The following is a 23,397-nucleotide window of genomic DNA, read 5'->3' as shown; positions in this document are numbered from 1 at the left end:
CACTCACTGTTGATTGTGGAATATCTAGGAGGGAAGAAATTTCACAAACTGACTTGTTGCAAAGGTGGCATCCTATTACAGTACCACGCTCTAATTTAGTGAGTTCAGTGACCCATTCTATCACAAATGTTTGTAAAGGCAGACTGCATTGCTAGGTGCTTGATTTTATATACCTATAGCGATGGAACAAATGAGATGATTAAGAGGTGTGTCTCAATACTTTTGTCCATATAGTGTATTTTTTATGTGTGTTTAAACACACTGTCCAAAAAACAAGCTAGTGTGATTAAAAGGAGTTATCCAGAATATTTTTTTTTAAATGTTAGCCATTTTTTTTCTTTAAGCAACCACACTACGCTCTTCTATGGGCTAACACAGTGTTAGGGGGGGAAAAAAGCGAAGATTTTTAATAGAAAAATAACTTAATGAAGCCTAACACATATACAATTTTTAACAGCTGCATTAAAAATAGAATTTACACTGACTGACTACATACCTTTGGATTATTTGCATCAAACAGACCAGTTGAGAGTCCAATCAACAATGCCGTCTTGCCTTTGGTTATAGCTGGAGATGCAGAGCGAGAACGAGGTGGCAAGGAGTCATCAAATGAAGACTGTGCAGATACATTTGGTGTGACAACGTTGTGGGGTAAAGAAACTTTATGAAATAGTGCTTTCGGTGCATCCCCTGCACAACGTTCTGTAAAGATAAACAGGATATGGAAATCGTGGTATGCTCCAAGGCATGCCGCATTACGGATGTATTCTCCCCATTTCTTATGCTGTATTTGCCATGACGCCTTAGGGGCTGTTCACTTCAGGGTTTTTGTTTACATTCAGCTTGTATGTCGTGAAAGTTTTGGACATACACCCAAAACGTGTCCAGAGGGCTCCATTGTCAGATGGAGACCAAAAGATTGTCCATTTGGCCTCCACCTCGCCTGTATACATGAGTATACCACAAAAATAAAAGGTACGGAATAGCACACCTTTTTTGAACATGGTAGTCTATATGGGTAATGGACCACTGTATCCAGGAAGATAGTAGAGGCAACAGCATCCTTTTTAGTAGAACGCCTTTTTTGTGCCCAAAGTGATATTCCGCGTTTCGGTTTTCACCCATTATAGTGGTGGGGTCTTTCTCAAGCTCAAATAATATTTATTTATTTTTTAAACTCGTTTTATTGAAAACATATAGTACAAATGCATTTACACCATACACTGTATACAAAAAGGAATGCAGAGATGTGCACATTACAAAGCGTCTCAATTTAACATATCCAGAAAAATACATACACGTGAGCAGACAAACAATATACATCTCCCAGATCACATACTTGGCCAAGCACTGTAACGGAGGCTATGATGATTCATTACCCTTTAATTTAACTAAGTGTCAGCGATCTACGGATGTCATGATATCTGTGTGGGGTATATTGAGTCACTGCTGATTCACACCATGCTTCCCATATTTTATAGAATTTATAAAGGCATCCTCTTTGTTTATACATTATCCGTTCGTAAGGGATGATCGAATTCACAAGTGATTTCCACTTATTCACCTTGGGAGGACGCGGGTCCATCCATCTAAGAGCAATAGCCTTCCTTGCCATAAACAGTATTTCCCTAAGAAATATTTTCCTGTAATGCGGACAACATTCGTCTTGGAGAATACCGAACAAACAAATCTGCGGAGTTGCCGGGACTGGGATACGCAGAATTCCAGCTGCTACCCCAACTACCTCATCCCAGAAAGAGGAAATAAATGGACATGCCCAGATCATGTGCCAGAAGTCGGCCCTAGGAAACCGACACCTGTGACATTCCATACTCGGATATCTACCCATTTTTTGTAGCCTAACAGGGGTAAGGTAGCTTTGATGTATCATGGATAGTTGTATCATCCGGTTATTGGCCGCTGGGGACACAGAGTGGGGAAGAAAGAATCTCATCCCAGTCCTCCTCAGTGAGGTCGGGTATCTGTGCTCTCCATTTGTCCTTTACCGGTAGTGGTATGCTAACTTTGGCCGTTATGAGAGACGTGTAAATGGCTGATAATAAACCTCTGGGTCCTTGAGATCTAAATACGCCTATCAATGGAAATTGTGAGAATGCCGTATCTGGGGCAGGGAACTGGGCCCCGAGAGCATGGCGCAATTGCAAGTACCTGTAGAAGGCAGTCCTGGGCAGTGTAAATTCAGACTGCAACTGTGTAAAGGACTTGAGACTATTTCCCTCATATACATCCCCGATATTATGTATCCCATGTTGAATCCAGAATACTGGAGCCAGGTCCTCCGATACCTGGGTGAGGAGTGGATTTGACCATAATGGCATGTCTGTCTGCACGTCAGAGTACCCGTAAATGCCCTTTGCAGCTGACCATACCTGGGAAGCCACCCTATGAACAGGTAGTACATTCTTGAGTGCATTCATGGGTCCTTCCAATACTGGCCAAAGGGTAGGTATTTGCAGGTAGACCGCCAGGTGCTGTTCCCTATTTGTCAGCGTCGTGTCATTTACCCATGCTTTTAAATATCGTAATTGCCCCGCTAGATCGTACAGAAAGAGATCAAGCAAGGCCGCTCCCCCCTGTGTTTTGGGCCGTTGCAAAGTAGTGAGGCTGAGTTTCGACCTATTAGCACCCCAAATGAATGTTGGGAATAAGGCATGTATCTGCTTAAAGAAGGTTTTGTACACTGGTGTCGCTGTGTGTTCTAGGACATATAGGCATTTGGGGAGGATGACCATTTTAATTAAGTTAATCCTACCAGTTACAGCCAGGGGGAGAGTACTCCAGATCCTGAACTTGCCCCTTACATAATCCATCAGTGGTAAGATATTAGTATCATGATCATTCCTATGGTCCCGATTTATAATGATACCAAGGTATTTAAATGAAGAGACTACTCGTAGACCCTGTATGATGTCTGGCCATCCCATTCCCTGCAGGGGCATAAAAAACGACTTGGTCCAATTAATGTGAAGTCCCGAGAACTTCCCAAATAATTCTAAAGCAGTGATCGCAACGGATAGCGTCTCCCTGGGTTGAGACATAAGAAGGACCATATCGTCTGCATACAAGCCAATTCTTTCCTCCTTTCCCCCCAGACCTATCCCCCTGTACTCAGGGTGTTGTCGAATTCGTAGGGCTAGTGGTTCAATAGCGAGGGCAAACAGCAAAGGAGAGAGGGGACAGCCCTGCCTAGTACCTCTCTGTAAACTAAAATGCGGGGATAACACCCCATTCACCAGAATTTGTGCCCGTGGTTCCTTATATAGAAGAGAGCTCCACCTAAGGAATTGAGGTCCAAATTCAAATCTGTCCAGAGTCTCGAACAAGTATGCCCATTCAATGGAATCAAAGGCTTTAGCGGCATCCAACGATGCCATTGCCCAGTCTGCCTTCATAGCTTCTCCTATCTGTGCAAGTATCTGTACCCTACGGATGTTGTCGGATGTAGACTTCCCTGGCATAAAGCCAGATTGGTCCTCATGAATTACTAAGCTCAAATAATATTAATTACTCACTCATCACTGAACATATTTAAACCCATGTCAACCAATGGTTGTCTGGTTAACCAAACAAATAGTGTACAAACAATTATTAATTTATAATAAAATGCTTTAATACAGTGTGAAATTGACTATGCATTTAATATATGCAAATATTCCTTACTTCAAAAAGTGTATAGATCGTGTCAAAAACGCAGTGGATTAAAAGAGTAACAGACACTTACATCTGACAGGCCCCATTTGTTAATAAACTCATTGCGTCTGCTCCGCTGGTACAGACCCTATGGTATAGCTGTTAACACTCCCCCGTTACCAAGGTGCAGCGTCTTAAATGGGTTTTCCGAGATAAAACTCTTATGTGTCAGTGATTTTAATCCCGGAATGTGATTACACTTGTAATGCACTAACTATCAAAATTTGCCCAGTTTCCCGATGCTGCCATGGGGCACAACTGGTGACGTCACTCTCTTGGCCGGCTGTGTTTACCAGCCGTATACCTATCACGTGGTCAAACGGTTAAAAGTTTCTGTCTGGTATACGACACGTCACTAGTTCTGTTATATAGCCAGGAATGCTCATGCCCGGTCCCTGCTGTTCTCTCCCTTGACAAGCGAGAGAACAGCAGGGACCGCAAATGCATGTTCCTGGCTATATAACAGAGAAGCCCATACACGGCACGTCACTAGTGACGTGTTGTATACCAGGCAGAAACGTTTAATCGTTTGACCACGTGATAGGTATGCGGCTGGTAAACACAGCGGGCAAAGAGTGACGTCACCAGTCAGGTGCCCCATGGCAGCATCGGGAAACTGAGGCTATTTTGATACAGTAAGTGCATTACAAATGTAATCACATTCTGGGATTAAAATCGCTGACACATAAAAGATTTATCTCGGAAAACCCCTTTAACTGCGTAAGCCCGGACCAAAGCTGCGCTGATTGGTTACAATTGAAACACTCCTAATGATCCATGGTAACATCAAAGTCAACACGTTAGAAATATAAGCCCCTGTTCACACAGTTTTTGCAGGCAGAAAATTCTGCCTGGAAAAATCAGCTCCAGTTTTTGTTAAGTGGATTTGGACCACAGTCGTTTTTTTTTTGCCGCAATTTTTTACCTCCTTTTTCAACAGGCAAAGGTAAAAACCGTGAGCGGTTTTTGCAATAAAACGCGTCAAATAATGCTGCACCCGTTTGCTGTGTTTCTTACGCTTCTTTTTCCCGCTCGCGGGAAAAAAAATGCCTCCACCTCCCATTGAAAACAAGGAGAGGCAATTTTGGCCCTTTTTTTGCCGTGATTTCCTCTGCAAAAATTAATCAGAACTATGTACGACAGTTCGTTGTGATTTACATGTTAGCTACGATGTTACATCAAATTGTTATTTGAGCTTAAGACCCAGCCACTGTAATGTCCGTCACAGGTATCCGTTAAATGAATAAGTTCTGCATTTCTCAAAAGCTTTTCATGACATATCCATTAAAAAGACTTCCATTGTTGCCTATGGGTGACGGTTGCGTTAAACGGATGTCTAATAGTGGCATCTGTCACCCATAGACTATAATGATGTCTATTTAAACAGATACATCATAAAAAGGTAATGAGAGTCCATGACGTATCTGTAAAACAGATACCATTATAGCCCATGGGTGATGGATGCCACTCTTAGGCATTCGTCACAGCCTACATTTAACACATACGTCAGGAGTTTTTCCTGGCTTACACAACCAAGCGCAGGCCAACAAATGTGATGTGAACAGCCCCTTATACACACAATAAATATTTGGATTAAGTATGGTTACTAACCTGTATCTTCTTCATCCCCTGAGCATTCTGTATCATTATTATTGTCTTCACTTTGAGATCCATGTTCATGTACAGGATGCTCTTCTTCATCACTGAAATGTAGACATGAAACAAACTGAACATGCAGATACACAAACAAAAGTGCAATGAAAAAGAAAAAAAATGTAATGTTACAAAAACCTTATTTGGTTACGTGCTGTCAAATTGTCATGTTCCCCATACTGTCATGGGCTAATTGAGGATTGAAAGATATTTCCCCACATATTGTCTGTATCATAGTTTATTCATGATTTGTGTTCTGCTTCTTCGCTGCAGAGATAGATCACAAAAAAATGCTTTTCTTTACTTTCCAGATACAGTTTTATGACTGTTTTACACTGGTACATGTATGTGTAAGTGTATGTATGTATGTATGTATGTGTATGTGTACTCGTTTTAAGTCAATGTTACCCAAATGTAACAAGTGAATTTAATACATTATATGGTTAAAAATATATTGACACCTAAACATCATACCTTACAGTATACTAGCTTAGTTGACATCCACTTCAAAAACCATGGGCATGAATATTGAGTTGGGGCCCCTTCTGTGGCTACTATTCGGGGAAGGCTTCCCATAAGAGTTTGGAGTATGGGCTCATGCACATGACCGTAGTGGTGTGCACGGCCCCCGTGATTTGCGGCTCTGCCGGCCGCGGAGTATCATCCAAGGGCCACCCGCATATCACGGGCAGTGCACATTCATTTCAAGGAGCCCGGACCGCAAAATGCAGCTGTAATAAGACATGTCCTATCTTTTTGCGGTCCAGGCTTCCATGGAAACCACGGTCGTGTGCATGGGCAAATAGAAATTAATGGAACCGCAATTCACCCGCAGATTTGCGGGCGAATTGCGGCCGCACAAACACGTTTGTGTGCACGGGTCCTATGTCTGTGGAAACGTGCACATTCATCCAAAAGCACATTTGTGAGGCACGGATGTTGGATAGGGAGGTCTGGTTTGCAATCGGTGATCAATGGTGTTACGGTCAGGGCTCTGTTCAGCCACTAAAGTTCCTCCATACTAAACTCATCAAACCATGTATTTATGGAGAACGCTTTGTTCACAGGGACACAGTCACAGAAACAGGAAAGGGCCTTTCCCAAACGGTTGCCACAAAGTTGGAAACATACAATTGTCTATAATGTCTTTGTATGCTGCAGCATTAATATTACCCTTCACTGGAAATAAGGGGTCTAGCCCAAACCCTGAAAAACAGCCTCAGACCATTTATACCTCCTCCACCAAACTTTATAGTAGGCACGATGTATTCCATTAGGTAGCATTCTCCTTGCATCCGCCCATCATATAGTGAAACACGATTTATCGCTCCAGAGAACACGCTCCAGAGTCGAGTGGCGACCAGGGAAACCCATTTCATCAAACTTCTGATGCACAGTTTTTGCATGGATGTTATTTCAAGCTTGGAACTCTGTAGCGAGTGATACAACAGAAGATAGGCGATTGTTATGTGCCGCGTACGTCAGGCCTCGGTGGCTCTGTGAGTTTGCGTGGTCTATAGCTTCGTGGCTGAGCTGTTACTCCTAGACGCTTCCACTTCACAAGAATAGCATTTACTGTTTACCGGGAAATATCTAGCAGATCAGAAATGACGAAGAACTTCAGTTCGAAACACGTAAGCGTCCTTCCTAGAAATATTTATTTTTTACTTGTTTTTCATCGGATGAAACAAAGTTTGTCATTTTTATTTGAATTTGGACGAGTGGCGGATATCATCTTTTTTCTACTCACTAATTTCATGGATTTCTTCAGTACGACTCGTACTACTAACAGTGTTTGTTTATGGAGACTGCATGGCTGTGTGCTTGGTTTTATACACCTGTTTGCAGTGGGTCTGGCTGAAACACCTGAACTCAATAATTAGGAGGAGTGTCTACATACTTTTGCCCATATAGTGTATTTGTAAATCAGAACTTAGAGCAGCAAAAAGTTTTGAAATATGTTTTTTTTCCCCATTTACATAGACATTATGTTGGTTGCTGCCTTACTATCTCAAAAACTGATGGTAAAATGTAACTTTTATGTCTACAAAATGCTGAAAATGACTGTTATGCGTTTCTTAGAGGCGAACTCAAATGTGACAACTAATATGGCTACACGTCCAGTTGTCATAATGACAACTTGCAATGTACTACCAGTATATGGCCATTTCTACCTTTTCCTTTTTTTTAGATCTCACGGTTACTTAATAAGGTATAGAGATATAGACACATTTCATTGTTATAGAAAAAAAGGCTCCTCTGGCAATTTAACCAAGTGTAAGCTTCCGTTAATTACTTAACACCTCATATGAGATGGACTTAAAGAGAATCTGTCAATTTAGTTATGTCCAATCTCCTAACTAATCTAATAGGCACAGTCACGCTGATAATTCCAGTGAAAATTGTGTTCCTAAACTTTTACGATCCTAAAAGTTGAGCTTTTTTTTAATCTAAATATGCAAATGAGGCTACAGTAGCCAAAGGGGCGGTAACGCTGCGCTCTCTCTATGGGCGGTGTTATTTTTTTTGTCTGTATGATGCTGTCCAATCAGTGTCTTACAGCTTCTCCCCTTCCCTGCACAGCGTGATCTCTGGATCGACAGTCTCATTCAGGGTACATTTTCCTGGATGAGCACTGAGGCGATGTGTTGAAGGACCTGCGGCCGGAAGTGTAAACGAAGTGTGATCTCGCGATTTAAGCAGAGATCACACTCTGCAGGAAAGAGGAGAAGCTGTAAGACGCTGATTGGACAGATTCATACAGACAAAAAAAACAACACCGCCCACAGAGGAAGAGCAGTGTTACTGCCCCTTTGGCTAGTATAGCCTAATGTGCATATTTAGAAAAAAGCTCATAACTTTGAAAATAATAAACAATTTGGGACACAATTTTCACTGGAAATATCAGAGCGACTGTGCCTCTTAGATTAGTTAGGAGATTGGGCATTACTAAACTACTGACCAGGGCCGGCCTTAGGATAGATGGCACCCTGTACGAAATGATCTTTCGGCGCCCCACCCCCATCATAAAAAAAAAACCGCCCCCAAAAAAATAAAAAGTATAATGCCCCCACAGTATAATGCCCTATATAGTGCCCCCACACACAGTATAATGCTCCTTTGGTGCCCCATACAGTATAATAATAATATATTACAACTCCTTTAAGGACAGTATTTTCTCCTCTAATTGTGCCCACAGTATTATGCCTCCTGTAGTACCCCTACACAGTATAATGTTCGCTTAGTGGCCCCCACATAGTATAATGCCCCCCTCCTCTGGCTGCCACACAGCCCCCCCTTGTAGATAGTGCCCCCCAGTAGATTTTGCCATAATCCCCCACCTCCTCCATGTAGGTCATGCCATACAGCCCCCCCACCTCCCCCTTGTAGACAGTACCCCCAAACAAAAAACAAAAAAAATTGTACTCACCTAGGCACCATTCCCACGACGAACTGAGCAGCTCCACGACGGGATCCTTGCGTAGGCCGGCATGATCCTGTAACCTAGTACAGAGTTTCTCAACCTTTTCAGACTCGAGGTAGCACTGGAAAAATTAAATTACCTCAGGGCACCCCTACCAAAAATTGTTTAGAGAAAGGCAGAAAATGGCTAAAAACAAGCACCACACTCTAAGGGTATGTTCACACAGCATTTTTTGCAAGGCAAAAAAAATCTGCCTCAAAATTCCTTCAGGAATTTTGAAGCAGATTTTGTATTGACAGCGTTGTTTGACCTTTTTTTTTTTTTGCGTTTTTTCTTAAGCCGTTGAAGCGAACGCAAAAGACGCAGGCAAAAAAGCACCAAACGAGCGCCGCAGGTATTTTCTGCCGCCTATTAATTTGAATTGGAGGTCAGAGGTGGAAACCACTTGAAGACCATCAGCCCCCCACCCACACTAAAATGACTATCAGCCTGCCACTCACAGATAGCACCTGGTAGGTAGTGCCACACATTCCCCTGGTAGGTAGTGCCACACATTCCCCTGGTAGGTAGTGCCACACAGCCCCCTGGTAGGTAGTGCCACACAGCCCCCTGGTAGGTAGTGCCACACAGCCCCCTGGTAGGTAGTGCCACACAGCCCCCTGGTAGGTAGTGCCACACAGCCCCCTGGTAGGTAGTGCCACACAGCCCACAGTCCCCTTGTAGGTAGTGCCACACAGCACCCTGGTAAGTAGTGCCACACAGCACCCTGGTAAGTAGTGCCACACAGCACCCTGGTAAGTAGTGCCACAGTGCCCACAGCCTCCTTGTAGGTAGTTCCACACAGCCCACTTGTAGATAGCACCCCCCCTTCCTGTAGATAGCGCCACTGTAGCTCCCTGAAGAAGCGGAACCCCCCTGTGGCCGGTTATTCTGCTCCTGGAGCGCTCCGCTTCATGTCTCTGTCCATATATGGACAGTGACATCGGGGGCAACTCCTGAAGTGGAATCCCCGACCACAGCGTTGCCGACGCTGTGACTGGGGATTCCACTCCAGGAGAAGCGCCTGTCGTCTGTGTCCATTTATGGACAGTGACGTCACGGCCACACAGGGATTCCGCTCCTTCAGGGAGCTACAGTGGCATTAGTAGATAGCAGAGCAGGGAGATACCTCCCTGCTCGGCTATAGTAGCATTGCTACCACTGTAGCAGCCGCAGCGGCTACTAGCGGCAGCGCCGCCCATGGCAGGCCCCGGCATGGGCGCCCTCATGCCCGTGTCGCCACTATGGCTGCCACTGAGTGAAGAAGCATCCGGGCGGAAAGGCAAATGTTGAGTCCCTGGACTTGGGTGCTTTTGAAACAAGAGGGAAGGGAGCCAGCGCAGCGCCCCTTTCCACCTGCTAGGGTGATGCGCCCTGTGCAATGGCACAGGTAGCACACCCCTAAGGCCGGCCCTGCTAGTGACAGATCTTCTTAAATATACAAATTAACATTTCTAAATAGTAAAATGTCCAATACAAAAAAGTGTAATAAACAAAATAAAAAAACAAACCACAAGAGCTGCTTGTCCACCAGTTATGTTACGCAACAGTCTGCTTTAAAGATTTGACAATATCACATCACCACCATTACCATTTATATAGGAAACTATGTACTCCATCTGTTATGGATTAACCTGCAAATAGCTGGTGATAATCTTTAAAGCCGATTGATGGACTATGCAATTACTGTACCTTATTTCCTTGGTTTGCTCATTCCAAACACTTGCAATTTTGACTGGACGCTCATCACTTCTATTTGCTTTGGTATCTTCCAACATTTCAGTCTCTATGTCCTCAGGCTCTTCTGTAATAAGAGTGTGTGATGAATGAGTGGAAATAATATATGTAAACACCATGCACATATAGGGCCCAGTATGAGGTCACCAGAGTTAAAGCACCATCCTTGCATGGTATAGAACACCATCAAAAACAGTATTATTATTTATTTTTAACATGGTACTCTACCTAATACTATAACTAAAATTACAATTACAATGCAGACAACATTGCCTTTATCTAAACAGAATATTTCTACAATGTAATTAGAGAAAATTCTTGGTTTTAGCACTAAAGCAGTATGCCGATCTGAACGTCTGTGTCTAATCCTCCCTCTTTGCAACAGATTTATGACCATCTATATTTGGAAGCGAGGGCAGGCAAGAGCAATTTGAATTTTTGCAGCTGACAGGTAAGATCCATCATATTGCTCGGTCATCTAAACGGAGTGTTCTCACAAATGCCAGCGTAGCACAGTATTACGGCTTAAATGATTTCCTACACACCAAGACAAAATGAAGCGACATGTTAAAGGGATTGTCTGGTTTTCCACTATTTGGACCCATTCATTCCAGGAGTCCCAGAGGCTTTTATGTACGGATGATTATTTTTTTAAATTCTAGATGGATATACTGTGGGTGGATGTTAGTGATCATCGTTCTTATTTAACTTGTAAGATCTAAATACTAATAGGCCAATAGATTCAAATGTGGACAAAGCAACTATTTCATCATAAATACTCCTAAGAACGAACCAAAAATTTTAATTGTAGTGAAATATCTTCATTTATACATCTACAGATAAAAAGTTTGTGTCTAAGGCCAGCATTATAGCCTAAACTTTGCCCATCCCTACAATCTTTATTAAAACAGTCAACCTCATTATATTTTTCCATTGTGAGAATGGTTTTCAAATTGCTCTAAAATACTCTTAACAAACCATCTTCTTGATTGAATAGACATTACATTGTATAATTTAATTAAACCAAAAAAGACTGAACTGCTAAAGAACTGATAAATGTCTATTAATATTTCTGTCCTCCTTCCCAGACGACAAAGCCCTTCATTACTGGTATAAAAAACATTTATCCCCAGAGTAGCAATGGTGCTATGAATGGAATGTATGCATTGTCCCGGTGGAACGTCACTATCAGCGTCTTTGTGCCCTGCGCCTTTAGAAACCCGTGTCTATGTTTAAAATGTCTAATCACTCCAGCCACCCAGCGCCTATAATTAAAAGCAGCTTGGAATATTCTAAGCCCCAGGATTAACCCTTTTGGTGGGGAATTCACTAAAAACGACAAAGTAACATAAATGTACTAAACCTAACAAAAAACAATTAACACAAAAGATTGTAATAGAACACATCACCAATGTGTATGAACGAAATCACATGCCAACTTGTGTAAGGTTTTTAAAGGTAATTTTCTATGCCGCCCTGAACCAAGGTGATCACGTCATCGTAGGAACACATCTCCAGGGGATGCTCAGGAGGCCCGGCATGAATTGCATCTGGATAAAATTGGACGTTATCACTTAGAAAGCATATTGATTCCTTTCTTCTTCGCACAAACGGATAAACAAAATGAACAATTGACGTTAACCAGACCTGGCTCATTACTGTTTTAAAAGGAAATTGTCTGATATGGTGTGATAAAGATGAAAAGGGATGAGAATCTAAATCCCCTGTGAGTATTAAAGGAGTCAAATACACAAAACAGCATTACAGACCAATCACACTGTACTCACTTATCAGCAGTCTACTATAACATGTCCACCTCAAGTGCTCAGGATAACAGTACTCAAGTTTAAAGAAATCTGCTATAAACAGGTGTTCTATTTGATAACTTGCTGATACCATGTAAAATTATAGCGACTATTAAGGTGTACCTCTAGCTACAAAATAAAAATTATTATTGTGTAGCAATTTGCGTTATAATGATTTTTCTAAGTCATTGTATTAGGGTATATTGCTGTTAAACACGGACTGGCAGTAGGCGAGAGAGATCTCTGCTCTGCCTCCTAGACTATCATCTTCAGTACTGGAGCCAGCGTTGTAGGATCCTGTACTAAAACTGCAGTTAAAAAATAATAATTTGGTGAGGTATAAATCTGTGTAAGTGCTATATAAACAGATTATTGCACAAGGATGCTAAACTAAAAGCCGCCTGTGTGTGCTGTACAGCACTGGCGCCTTGTGGAAGGCATCTGGAGAGGCAGAAGTGCCTTCTTCAGGCTTGGGTGATTGGGCAGAGGCACTCAAGTACACAGAGCACTCCCTCTGATCACAGAGAACTGCGATCTCTCAGTTTTTCTGTACTTTCTCTATTGCCTCTGGCACAAGAAAAATGAGATATTTTCTCATGAAAAATAGTCCTGATAATAAGAATAATTACTATGTTACACTTTTGCTCCTCTGTTCTGTATGGGAAAGTCCTTGCCAATTACGTTTCTAAGCTACTATAAAAGTGGCTAAAAACTCCTGAGAGAACTTTAATTATTTGGAAAAATCTTTAAAATAAGTTTACAGACTTCCATCTGTTTGAAAAAATTGTTGGATTGTATTCTAAGCTGAGTATATTGGTGACTCAATATCGATAGAGCACAGGGATATGGCTTAACTAAACACCAGAATGATGTACTCTTGAAAATACAGGGTGGGCCATTTATATGGATACACCTCAATAAAATGGGAATGGTTGGTGATATTAACTTCCTGTTTGTGGCACATTAGTATATGGGAGGGGGGAAACTTTTCAAGCTGGGTGTTGACCATGGCGGCCATTTTGAAGTTGGCCATTTTGTATCCAACTTGTTTTTTCAATGGGAAGAGGGTCATGTGACACATCAAACTTATCGAGAATTTCACAAGAAAAACAATGGTGTGCTTGGTTTTAACGTTACTTTATTCTTTCATGAGTTATTTACAAGCTTCTCTTTGTTTACAGCCATTGACATGTCGCAGAGGTTAACACGTGAGGAGCGGATAGAAATTGTGTTGATGTCTGGTGAACGCAGTACCCGGGTCATTGCAGCAGATTTCAATGCAAGACACCCTACGAGACCACCCATCTCCCATGCTACAGTTTGCAAACTGGTTGCCAAGTTTCGTGAAACTGGTTCAGTGTTGGATTTGCCCAAATGTAGACGCATGAAAACGGTCACTAATGAAGAAACATCAGTGGCTGTCCTAGCTTCATTCAGCAAGAGCCCACAGCGTAGCACTCGCCGCATGTCACTGGAGAGTGGCATCAGTCGAACATCCCTTTGGCGGATATTAGCTACTCACAAATGGCACCCTTACAAACTCCAGCTGCTGCAGCATCTCAACGAGGATGACCCAGATCGGCGCACTGAATTTGCAGAATGGGCAAAACAAAAATTGGAACAGGACCCTCAGTTTACACAGAACATTTTATTCAGTGATGAGGCAAACTTTTATGTGAATGGTGAAGTTAACAAACAAAACCACCGCTATTGGTCTGACACTAACCCACATTGGATAGATCCCTCCAAGACTGTTGGAACACAAAAATTGATGGTATGGTGTGGTATATTGGGTACAAAGATAGTGGGGCCATTCTTCATCAATGGAAACCTCAAGGCCACGGGATATCTGAAATTGCTACATGATGATGTGTTTTTCTCTTTATGCACTGAAGCTGGCACGTTCCCTGAGTTTTTCCAGCAAGATGGTGCACCACCACATTATGGGTGTCAGGTCCGAGCATTCTTAGATGAACAGTTTCCTGGAAAGTGGATTGGTCGTTGTGGGCCAGTTTAATGGCCCCCTAGGTCTCCCGATCTGACCCCCTTAGACTTTTCTCTTTGGGGTCATCTGAAGGCAATTGTCTATGCTGTGAAGATACGAGATGTGCAGCAACTGAAACTACGGATACTGGAAGCCTGTGCTAGCATTTCTTCTGCGGTGTTGCTATCAGTGTGTGAAGAGTGGGAGAAGAGGGTTGCATTGACAATCCAACACAAAGGGCAGCACTTTGAACACATTTTATAAGTGGTCAGAAACTTGTAAATAACTCATGAAAGAATAAAGTAACGATAAAACCAAGCACACCATTGTTTTTCTTGTGAAATTCTCGATAAGTTTGATGTGTCACATGACCCTCTTCCTATTGAAAAAACTAAAGTTGGATACAAAATGGCCGACTTCAAAATGGCCGCAATGGTCAACACCCAGCTTGAAAAGTTTCCCTCCTCCCATATACTAATGTGCCACAAACAGGAAGTTAATATCACCAACCATTCCCATTTTATTTAGGTGTATCCATATAAATGGCCCACCCTGTAGATTCTTGTAAATGATTAAAAAAAAAAGTTAAGACAATAACTGTAATACAAAGTCTATAAAATGCAGTGACTCTTCACATTTGTCTTTTGATAATAGTGCCCAGTCAAAAACAAATTTTGTTATGACTGGGCACGATTATCGAAGGACATGACAAAGTAACTATAAGAAACCATTTAATCTGCCTCTCACCACAGGATTGGTCCTCAACTGGGCAAGAAGCTGAAACAGTGTCAACCCGTCCCTGCTTGGGAAAAAGACACTCTTCTGGTTTAGGTTTACTCAATCCGTCGGACGAGTCCATATCAATAGGAAATCCTTTAATTGTCTCATGATCCTGAACGTGATTATGCGCTGGACGCTCCTTATCATTGCTGACATGAAGTTCACCTAAAGAAAATGCTTTATTACTAAATATGTTATCAAATGTTTTGCACTGTAATAAATGTTTTCAAATAGTTTTAAACATTAAGACAGCTGCACCTAGGAATTCTGGGTAGCAAATTGATGCATACTCTGAGCCTGCATCTAAATGACTATGCAATAGATCACGGCAGTCACAAGTACATACGGTAATATTAAATTGGAGAAGCTATGTGCACTGTTAAGTATATATTTTTATTAAACAATTTTTTTTCTCACGTAGTAACAGGAGAGCTACATTAGTTTGAAATTATAAGACAATGAACATCTACATATACCTGCCATCGAATATCTCTTACAAAGAGCTGGGACATGCTAATCTCTAGAAAAAGTCGGCACAAGTGGATGTCTACGACTCAACAGGATAACTAAAAGGAAGAACAGACAGCCAGCCACGTTGATACCGGTTGCAACTCATGACCGAAATCTTCTCCTTATTCACACGACAGGGTCCGAGTGTCGGCAGATAAAATCGGCCGTTTTTCCCGGCCGGTTTGCATCCGTTCCGGGCATATCTGGACAGTGACATCAGGGGCAACTCCTGAGCCGGTGATTCCACTTCAGGCAAAGCCCCTGTCGTTCGTGTCCATTTATGGACACTGAACGTTACTGGCTTCTCCTGGTGTGGAATCCCCGGTCATAGAGTGTTTGGGGATTCTGCTTCAGGAGTTGCCCCTGATGTCACTGTCCATATATGGGCAGAGACATTAAGCGCTCTGTCCAGGAGCGGAATCCCCGAACACATGGGGGATTCCACCCCTTCAGGGAGCTAAAGGATGGGCTAGCACATAGAAGAGCAGGGAGATACCTCCCTGCTCTGCTATAGTGGCGTCGCTACAGCAGTAGCAGCAGCTGCTAGCGGTGCCATCGGCCATGGAAGGTGTCGCCAGGCCAGGGCGCTTTTAAAACAAGCAGGGGAAGGGAGCCAGCGCAGCGCCCCCTTCCACCTGCTGTACACCCCGGCCATGCCACACAGTACCCCTGTATAAGGGCACCCCCACATTGTAGAAACTTACCTGCAGCATAAAGCTCTTCGTCCGAATGGCATAAACTCCTCCTCCTCACATGCACGCTGCGCTGTGAGGAGAGAGCGAGCGAGGGTAAACACGGCCGTCATTCGGGACACATTCCAGTGATGGCCATGTATTACCCGGCCCCATAGACATCACCCGGCCGAAAATAGGGCATGTCCCAATTTTTGACGGCCCGTCAAAAAATTGGTCGTGTGAATAGCCCCATTAGGGGTCTATTGTTCCTACTGCAGCCGTGTGACGCCCGTTTTATGAACGGCCGTCACCCGGCCAGGAAACCCTGTCGTGGGAATAAGGGCTAAATCTAGTCATAATAGTGCTATGAAAAATATTTATAAAAAGCTAAAATTGACTGTGCTGTTCCTACCTAGCCAGATTGGTAAAACCTAGAATATGATTAGGTTGAATTCACACTGCGTTTGCACTGTCCACTGGACGGATGCGCTAGGAAAGCTCCTGGTGCATACACTGAACGCGTACTTAGACCCTCTATCATCCAACGGCGGCCCAAAAGAGTATCCTATTGGCCTCTGCTAGGCTGGTACACGAGTACATGTTTTTTTTTTTCAACTGTATGAAATAACCTATTCTGCTATGCTACTCTATACACAGGCATCGCACACAAAAAACGAAACATTTGAAAATACTGCACTACATATGTTTATAACTTAATAGCCTATGGGTGACGGATGCCACTGTATGCTTATACAGTGTAATCCGTCTGAGGTCGGGCTGGGCAATTATGACCTAAATCAAAATCTCGATTAATTGAACATGTAACCTCGAATACGATTATTGAATGATTGTTTAGGCAGCACCCCTTTTTGCATGCTACACAATTGCATTTATATTTATCATGTGAGCTTGCTGTGTACTACGGTATAAAATATACCCCGACACTGCCCCCACACAGTATATTGCCCCAATAGTGCTCTCCACACAGTATAATGCCCCTATAACTGCCCTTCACACAGCATAATACCCCTATAGCAGCCTTCCACACAGTATAAAGCCCCTCATAGCTGCCACTACACAATATAATGCCCCCATAACCGTCCTCCAAAATTATAATGCCCCCATAACTGCCGTCTACTCAGTATAATGACCCCCATAACTGCCCTCTACTCAGTATAATGCCCCCATAACTGCCCTCTACTCAGTATAATGCCCCCATAACTGCCCTCTACTCAGTATAATGCCACCATAACTGCCCTCTACTCAGTATAATGCCCCCATAACTGCCCTCTACTCAGTATAATGACCCCCATAACTGCCCTCCACACAGTAGATTGCCCCCATAACTGCCCACCAAAGTATAATGCCCCCATAGCTGCCTCTACCGAGTATAATGCCCCCCATAGCGGCCTCTACCGAGTATAATGCCCCCCATAGCGGCCTCTACCGAGTATAATGCCCCCCATAGCGGCCTCTAGCGAGTATAATGCCCCATAACTAATTTCCATGCAGTATAATTATAGTTTTAAAAATGAAAGCTATTATCGTTGTCGGCAGCACATCTCCCTGATGTGCTTGCGACATGATAATAATGTATGGGGACGAGCGATCGGAGTAACGAGTGCTCGTCCCCATACTAGCTCCTTGTGAAAGGAGAAAACGAGCGGCGATCAATGAGCGGTTTTGTTGATCGGCACTCGATTACACGGCCCAAGACAGGCTGTGTAAGAGGATCTTTTGTTATTTTTATCAGCAGGTTTCCCAGTTTCTGGACCACCACCAAAATAATTTTATGCCTAGGCTGACATGTCAAACATTTTTTATTGGAAAACTTTAACATGTTATGCTTCCACCTCATGCCCCAACATTACAACTCTGTAAGTATAAAGTTTGCAGTATGTTTTAACCTCCCAGACCAAGAAGGTAGGAAAAAGTAAATTAATAAAATAAAATAAATCAGGTACACAAACAATATGTGAAATATACCATATATATTATGCATTCAATCCATGATGCCACAATTTAAAGAGGCTCTGTCACCAGATTATAAACTTCTTTCACTGCACCATCATACTGGGCTGGAACAATGAGAAGTGTATGACGCTGATTGGTCAGCGTCATACACTCCTCTGTACAACGCCCAGTAGGTAAAAAGTAAAAACATGCCCAGTTGGTCATTAAGAAACGAATTAGAATAAATATAAAATTGCTCATAACTTGCTAAAAAATTATCGTTTTTCAAAATAAAAACCACTGTTCTCTACATTACAGCGCCGATCAAATTATGTAGGAGATAGGGCACTTATAATCTGGTGACAGAGCCTCATTAACCACAGCTGTGCCATGAATTTAGTTTGTACTAGAAATACACACATTCACTTGAGAACACTACATACAAATAATGAAGTGGCAGATTACCAAATTGAGGATCCTGATCTGTATTAGGTTCAGATACTACGACATCATTCACCAAGGAAGTGGACTCTCCCACCACAGGGACATTCTGCGCATCAGGTGAGATTAAAGAATCCATATCAACAGAGGAATCTTTACATTTTTCTTCCTCATGTGGCTGGGTCAGCTCTGGGTCCTCTTCAATGCATTCTGTAACTGGACCTGTTTGTCACAATGTAGACTGAACTTTATAATGGTATCCAGGCAAGTCAACTGGACTCGTTTAGAAATCTTAAGGCAATTCACTGCTCATTCAAGCAGCTTCCTCAGGTAAATTGAGTGGTAGGAAAATGTTCCCAGAATTTACACCCTTGTGTAACATAAAATCATCTTTTTTTCAATTTTTTTTTTTTTATTGGGCATTTTACTGTGTGCAAAAAGAAGCTGGTAACCCAAAAGAGTAACAGGGACATAAAACAGCAATAATTGTGGTACAAGCATGACAACTGCAAGTCAGTAGTAGCCATAACAGACTATTCAGGTAGAGAACAAAGATTTCTCTAGATTCCCTTATAGGCGGGGAACAAACAATATAGGGTAACAAGATACAAGTGCAAAACACTTGTAGCTCATAATGAATATAGAAAAGAGTATAAGTCCCTCTTGAAAAGACTCTTGTTTGAAGACATTCAACTCAAAAAGGTTTGCATACAACACGCTTGCTGACAGCCTTGAGGAAGCCATAATTATGGCTTTTATGGAAGCATAGTATACGTTTTTTTGGATGTGACTAAGTTCCACCTTTAATTTCCCAAATCAATGACCAACCCTGGCTGCAATCTCAAAACAGTGTTCTTTTGAGTGCCCAGACATAGTGACACCAATGACAACCCGGCAGTTTTCTAAATATAAGAATTCACAACAAATTGCCTTCCCATTAGGGCCACACCCAATACTAACAATATGATGATCCCTCACATAAATTCCATCACTACTGTGCCCATAAAGAAGTGAAGGCCAAGTAGTAGTGCCAGCAGAGTAATATCACCCACACAGAACTGCCATACCATAGTGCGCAACACATAAAATATCCCATATTATTGTGATAGCCAACTAGTATGGAACATGCTATAGAAGAAGAGATCCATAATTGACCTAAAAGGTAAATGCGAGGTGCCCAGGAATTGTGGACTCTCGCTAAACCGTGGAGACTTGTTTCTCATTGAGTTGAAAATTCAGGACCGCACAAATAAGGCCCTTGGACTACATTGTAGTCACCCTAGCGCTATAAGGGTCATGCCCCCTAAACAAATGAATTAAGGTGACTGAGGTACCCATACGTTTTTCCTACTATTCGGTGGAGCTAAGGTAGCAACTTGGATGAATGTAAAACATCTTAAAGATTTCCAAACAAGTCAAATTGAATTTTACTTAATTTTCATTTATCTAGGAGTGGCAAGACAAGCAATTCAGATGGCAGTTCTAGTTAACCAAAAACTACCAGTTTAGTGGTTTCAATTAAGCAACGCACACTGAAAAAAAATGTGGTGCGCCATCTACAATCAAACATGGCTGAAATGACATTAAATCCATCTGGACATGAATTGTTATTGTTTCTAGAACAAAGTCTTGTGAAGATCTACGGATATTGGGAACCACATTGTAGAGCGGGTGATATGTATAATCACACATTCTAAATAATGCTCTTTTTTTTTTTTTCTTGGTTGATATAAAATAATACATGTTCATCACATTAATAGCTGCATCTTATACATGGAAAGCAGAGGTAGACATATCTGATAATAATACATGTGATTATGTTTGTCTGGTATGTACACGACTCTCACCACTGGTGACTTGCAGTAGTTCAGTCTGAAGTTGGAGCTGCGCTTCACCCAGGATCTTCACAACTGACTCAGCCGGACTCTTCCCCCATTCACGTCTTTGCCTCTCCTCCAAATCAAGCTTTATTACACCACCAATCGTCTTATCTGGGTTAAGAGTTAAATCAAAACAAGAGTGAGTTTATTTTAATATATAAAAGTCTTGTTGAGTCGTATAACCATTGCAATAAAGGCAAAGCTCAGACAGCTACTTGTGCCATGAGACTTGAGTCAAACGATTTAACATTCTCAAAATTACAGTTGTGCAACCTTCTTTCTTTCCCCCCATTACAATGGAAATTTGCCTTGTGCGACATCTTTCGTCTTCTATGAAGAATAACCCTCTGTGGCCATTATTGTGCATTCCTATGGAAAGCGTTGTCATGTGTTGGCATGTGCCATGTCCTAATGTCAGCCGTCTAGTTCTAATCTTACAAGATGTAATGAAAGAATACATTGTTTCAATATCTTAATGGGAAACGATCGCTGTACTCTTAACTTTTATAATTCTATTATTTTAGTGTGGTGTATGGTTCTATAAAGAGTAATCTAAAGCGCAGTATATTTATCGAAATATGCAATCATTAAGCGTGTCTTATATAAAAATACTTTTTAATGCGAACGCATTTCTGGCTCAGAAGGTTAGCATGGGCTTCACTTCTACTACATTATCTGAACCACCTTGTAGATCTGATCGCTTTCCGTGTGAGTTTTGCCTTTGGCCTAAGGGACGCTTAAACTTTAGAAATATGCTGCTAATGTGAAACGGGATATTACTGAAAACCTATATAATAACTCTTTAAGTATTGTGCATCTGCACCGAGGTATTTTCTAGTCCAGATTTGTTTTTCCGATAGGAGCCCATGTGGTTTTGTTAATACATTTTCAGCAATGCGGAAACCCCACAAGGAGTAGTCACAGAACATTTTACTATTAGACAGGATTAAGCTCCTTCCCTTACCGTACATAAAATAAGGTAGTGACAATAGGTAGCATAATACATTTTAATGGAACACATTATTCTCTTTACGAGTCTCAATCTCACCATGCTTTCCTGCACAGGTGCACTTCAGACAATTGTATAAAATAAAAACTACAGAATCTGAACTAGTGGTTGTTCCAATAAAATGTTTAAAGCAGATTAACAAATATATCCACAGTATACTGAAGAATAAGTACCACCTGTATATATACGCACACATCAGTGAGTTCCCACAAGTGATCAGAAGAAACACAACCTGCCTAATACACAGGTAGTCTACGAAACATTGAACATAATGAGGAGGTTATACTACACAAATTCAAACAAGTATCAAAGAACGGCTTTACCTTAATGGGGTTGCCTAGGATTAGAATAACATGGCGGCTTTCTTCTAAAAAAGGTATAAGGTCTGATGAAGACGCCGGTCCAGTGTCGAAACGTGTCACCCCATTAAGGGCTGAATCTTTACCAGCGAGTTTCATGACCGTTTATCTTGATGAAGAAGCACCATTTGACTTCCGAATTTTTTCCTATTTGAATGCAAAACGACACGGTGGAGCCTTGTTGTCCCACCAGCTAGGAAGCAGCTGCTACTACATCAATTCTTTGCGTTTAATCAGTGTTGTGCCTGGATACCGCACAACTATACCAGATGAGGGATACTCTTACACCTGTTTTTATAATCTCCATTGTCTTTGGGATTTCTGAGGTGCTGCTTTGACGTATTACAGATAACAAATTCTTCCAAAAACGCCTTTCCACAGGTTGAGTGTGTGGAATTGCAGCTGAGCCCCATTCACTTTAACGCAGTAAAATTGCAACTGATCAGGTAGAACAAATGGACGTAATTTGTGGCGCTGTTTTTGGAAGAAAGTAGCCATGTTTTTCTAATCCTAGAAAACCCCTTTAAACCCTTCCTGCCCTATAATGTACGTTTACGTTAATGTGCATCATAGTGATGGCGCAGGCAAAGGAGCTGTGCCCACACCATCACTTGCAGGGGCCAGCTGTTAGCGGCTAGGCATCTAGGTGGCTAGACAGAGGGGACTCCCTCTGTCAGCCCATTCCACCCCCTGCGTGCGACACGATGGCGGGGGTCTGAGGTTTTGCTATGGCAACACCTTAGTTACACTAACAGGCATAATACACTCAATACAGAAGTATTGCATAGTTTATTCCCTTAGTGAAACAAAATAAAATTTTAAAAAAAGTGAAATAAAAAAAAAAAAAAAGAGTGAAAAAATATTAATAAAAATAAAAAAATAATTACATTATGTGATCGCTATTAGCTGGATCCTGTGTATCAGAGACACGCAGGACCCACCCTCAGCCGAGCCATTAGCTCAGTTGAACTGACAGCATCGTCTGAGACAGAACGATACAGCTTCCTTACCTACAGGATACATAGAAGTTGTATCTTAAATAATTAACAAAAGTGGTTTGAAAGGTTCATATTGGAAATACATTCATTTAATAAAAAGTAAAAAAAATGTGCTTACAAAGCTGTACATAGCCTTTAAGAGGTTTAAAGGGGTTATCCGGGGACCAAAAATTGCATTGCAATAATATATTTATGTGAAACTAATTAACTTACTAATATACTTAAATTAAAAATTCTGTACTAAATGTTGCAGTTCAAACCTCATGAATTATTCGGGAAGTTCTGGAGCTTTTCTAATATGGACGACGCTCCGACACTGCCCCACGTGACTGAGCTCTTGCTTCATGTGCTGTTCGTGAACATGACCTCAAGGGGCTGTCACATTGCCTATTACTTGAGTCCCGAGCAGCGCATCAGCTGGCGCTTTGCTCGGGACTCCA

General features: G+C 42.0%; 1 protein-coding gene across 2 annotated transcripts in view; it reads right to left on the bottom strand.

Annotated features, from left to right (window-relative positions):
* The window catches only part of NEK1 (NIMA related kinase 1), a 122,511-nt gene that overhangs the window by 30,168 nt on the left and 68,946 nt on the right, over nucleotides 1-23,397 (bottom strand). For both annotated transcript variants that reach the window (XM_075860259.1, XM_075860260.1), the window contains 6 exons: nucleotides 20,559-20,702; nucleotides 18,736-18,933; nucleotides 15,101-15,298; nucleotides 10,520-10,631; nucleotides 5,323-5,414; nucleotides 497-702 (listed from right to left, as the gene is read on the bottom strand). In XM_075860259.1, coding sequence (XP_075716374.1) covers nucleotides 497-702; nucleotides 5,323-5,414; nucleotides 10,520-10,631; nucleotides 15,101-15,298; nucleotides 18,736-18,933; nucleotides 20,559-20,702 — 950 coding nt within the window. The remainder of the gene's footprint in view (nucleotides 1-496; nucleotides 703-5,322; nucleotides 5,415-10,519; nucleotides 10,632-15,100; nucleotides 15,299-18,735; nucleotides 18,934-20,558; nucleotides 20,703-23,397) is intronic.

The sequence above is a fragment of the Rhinoderma darwinii genome, chromosome 1 (assembly GCF_050947455.1).
Source record: "Rhinoderma darwinii isolate aRhiDar2 chromosome 1, aRhiDar2.hap1, whole genome shotgun sequence".
In the NCBI taxonomy this organism is placed as follows: Eukaryota; Metazoa; Chordata; class Amphibia; order Anura; family Rhinodermatidae; genus Rhinoderma; species Rhinoderma darwinii.
Note: the sequence above shows the minus strand (reverse complement) of the source record. Positions and strands in the feature narration are given on the sequence as shown.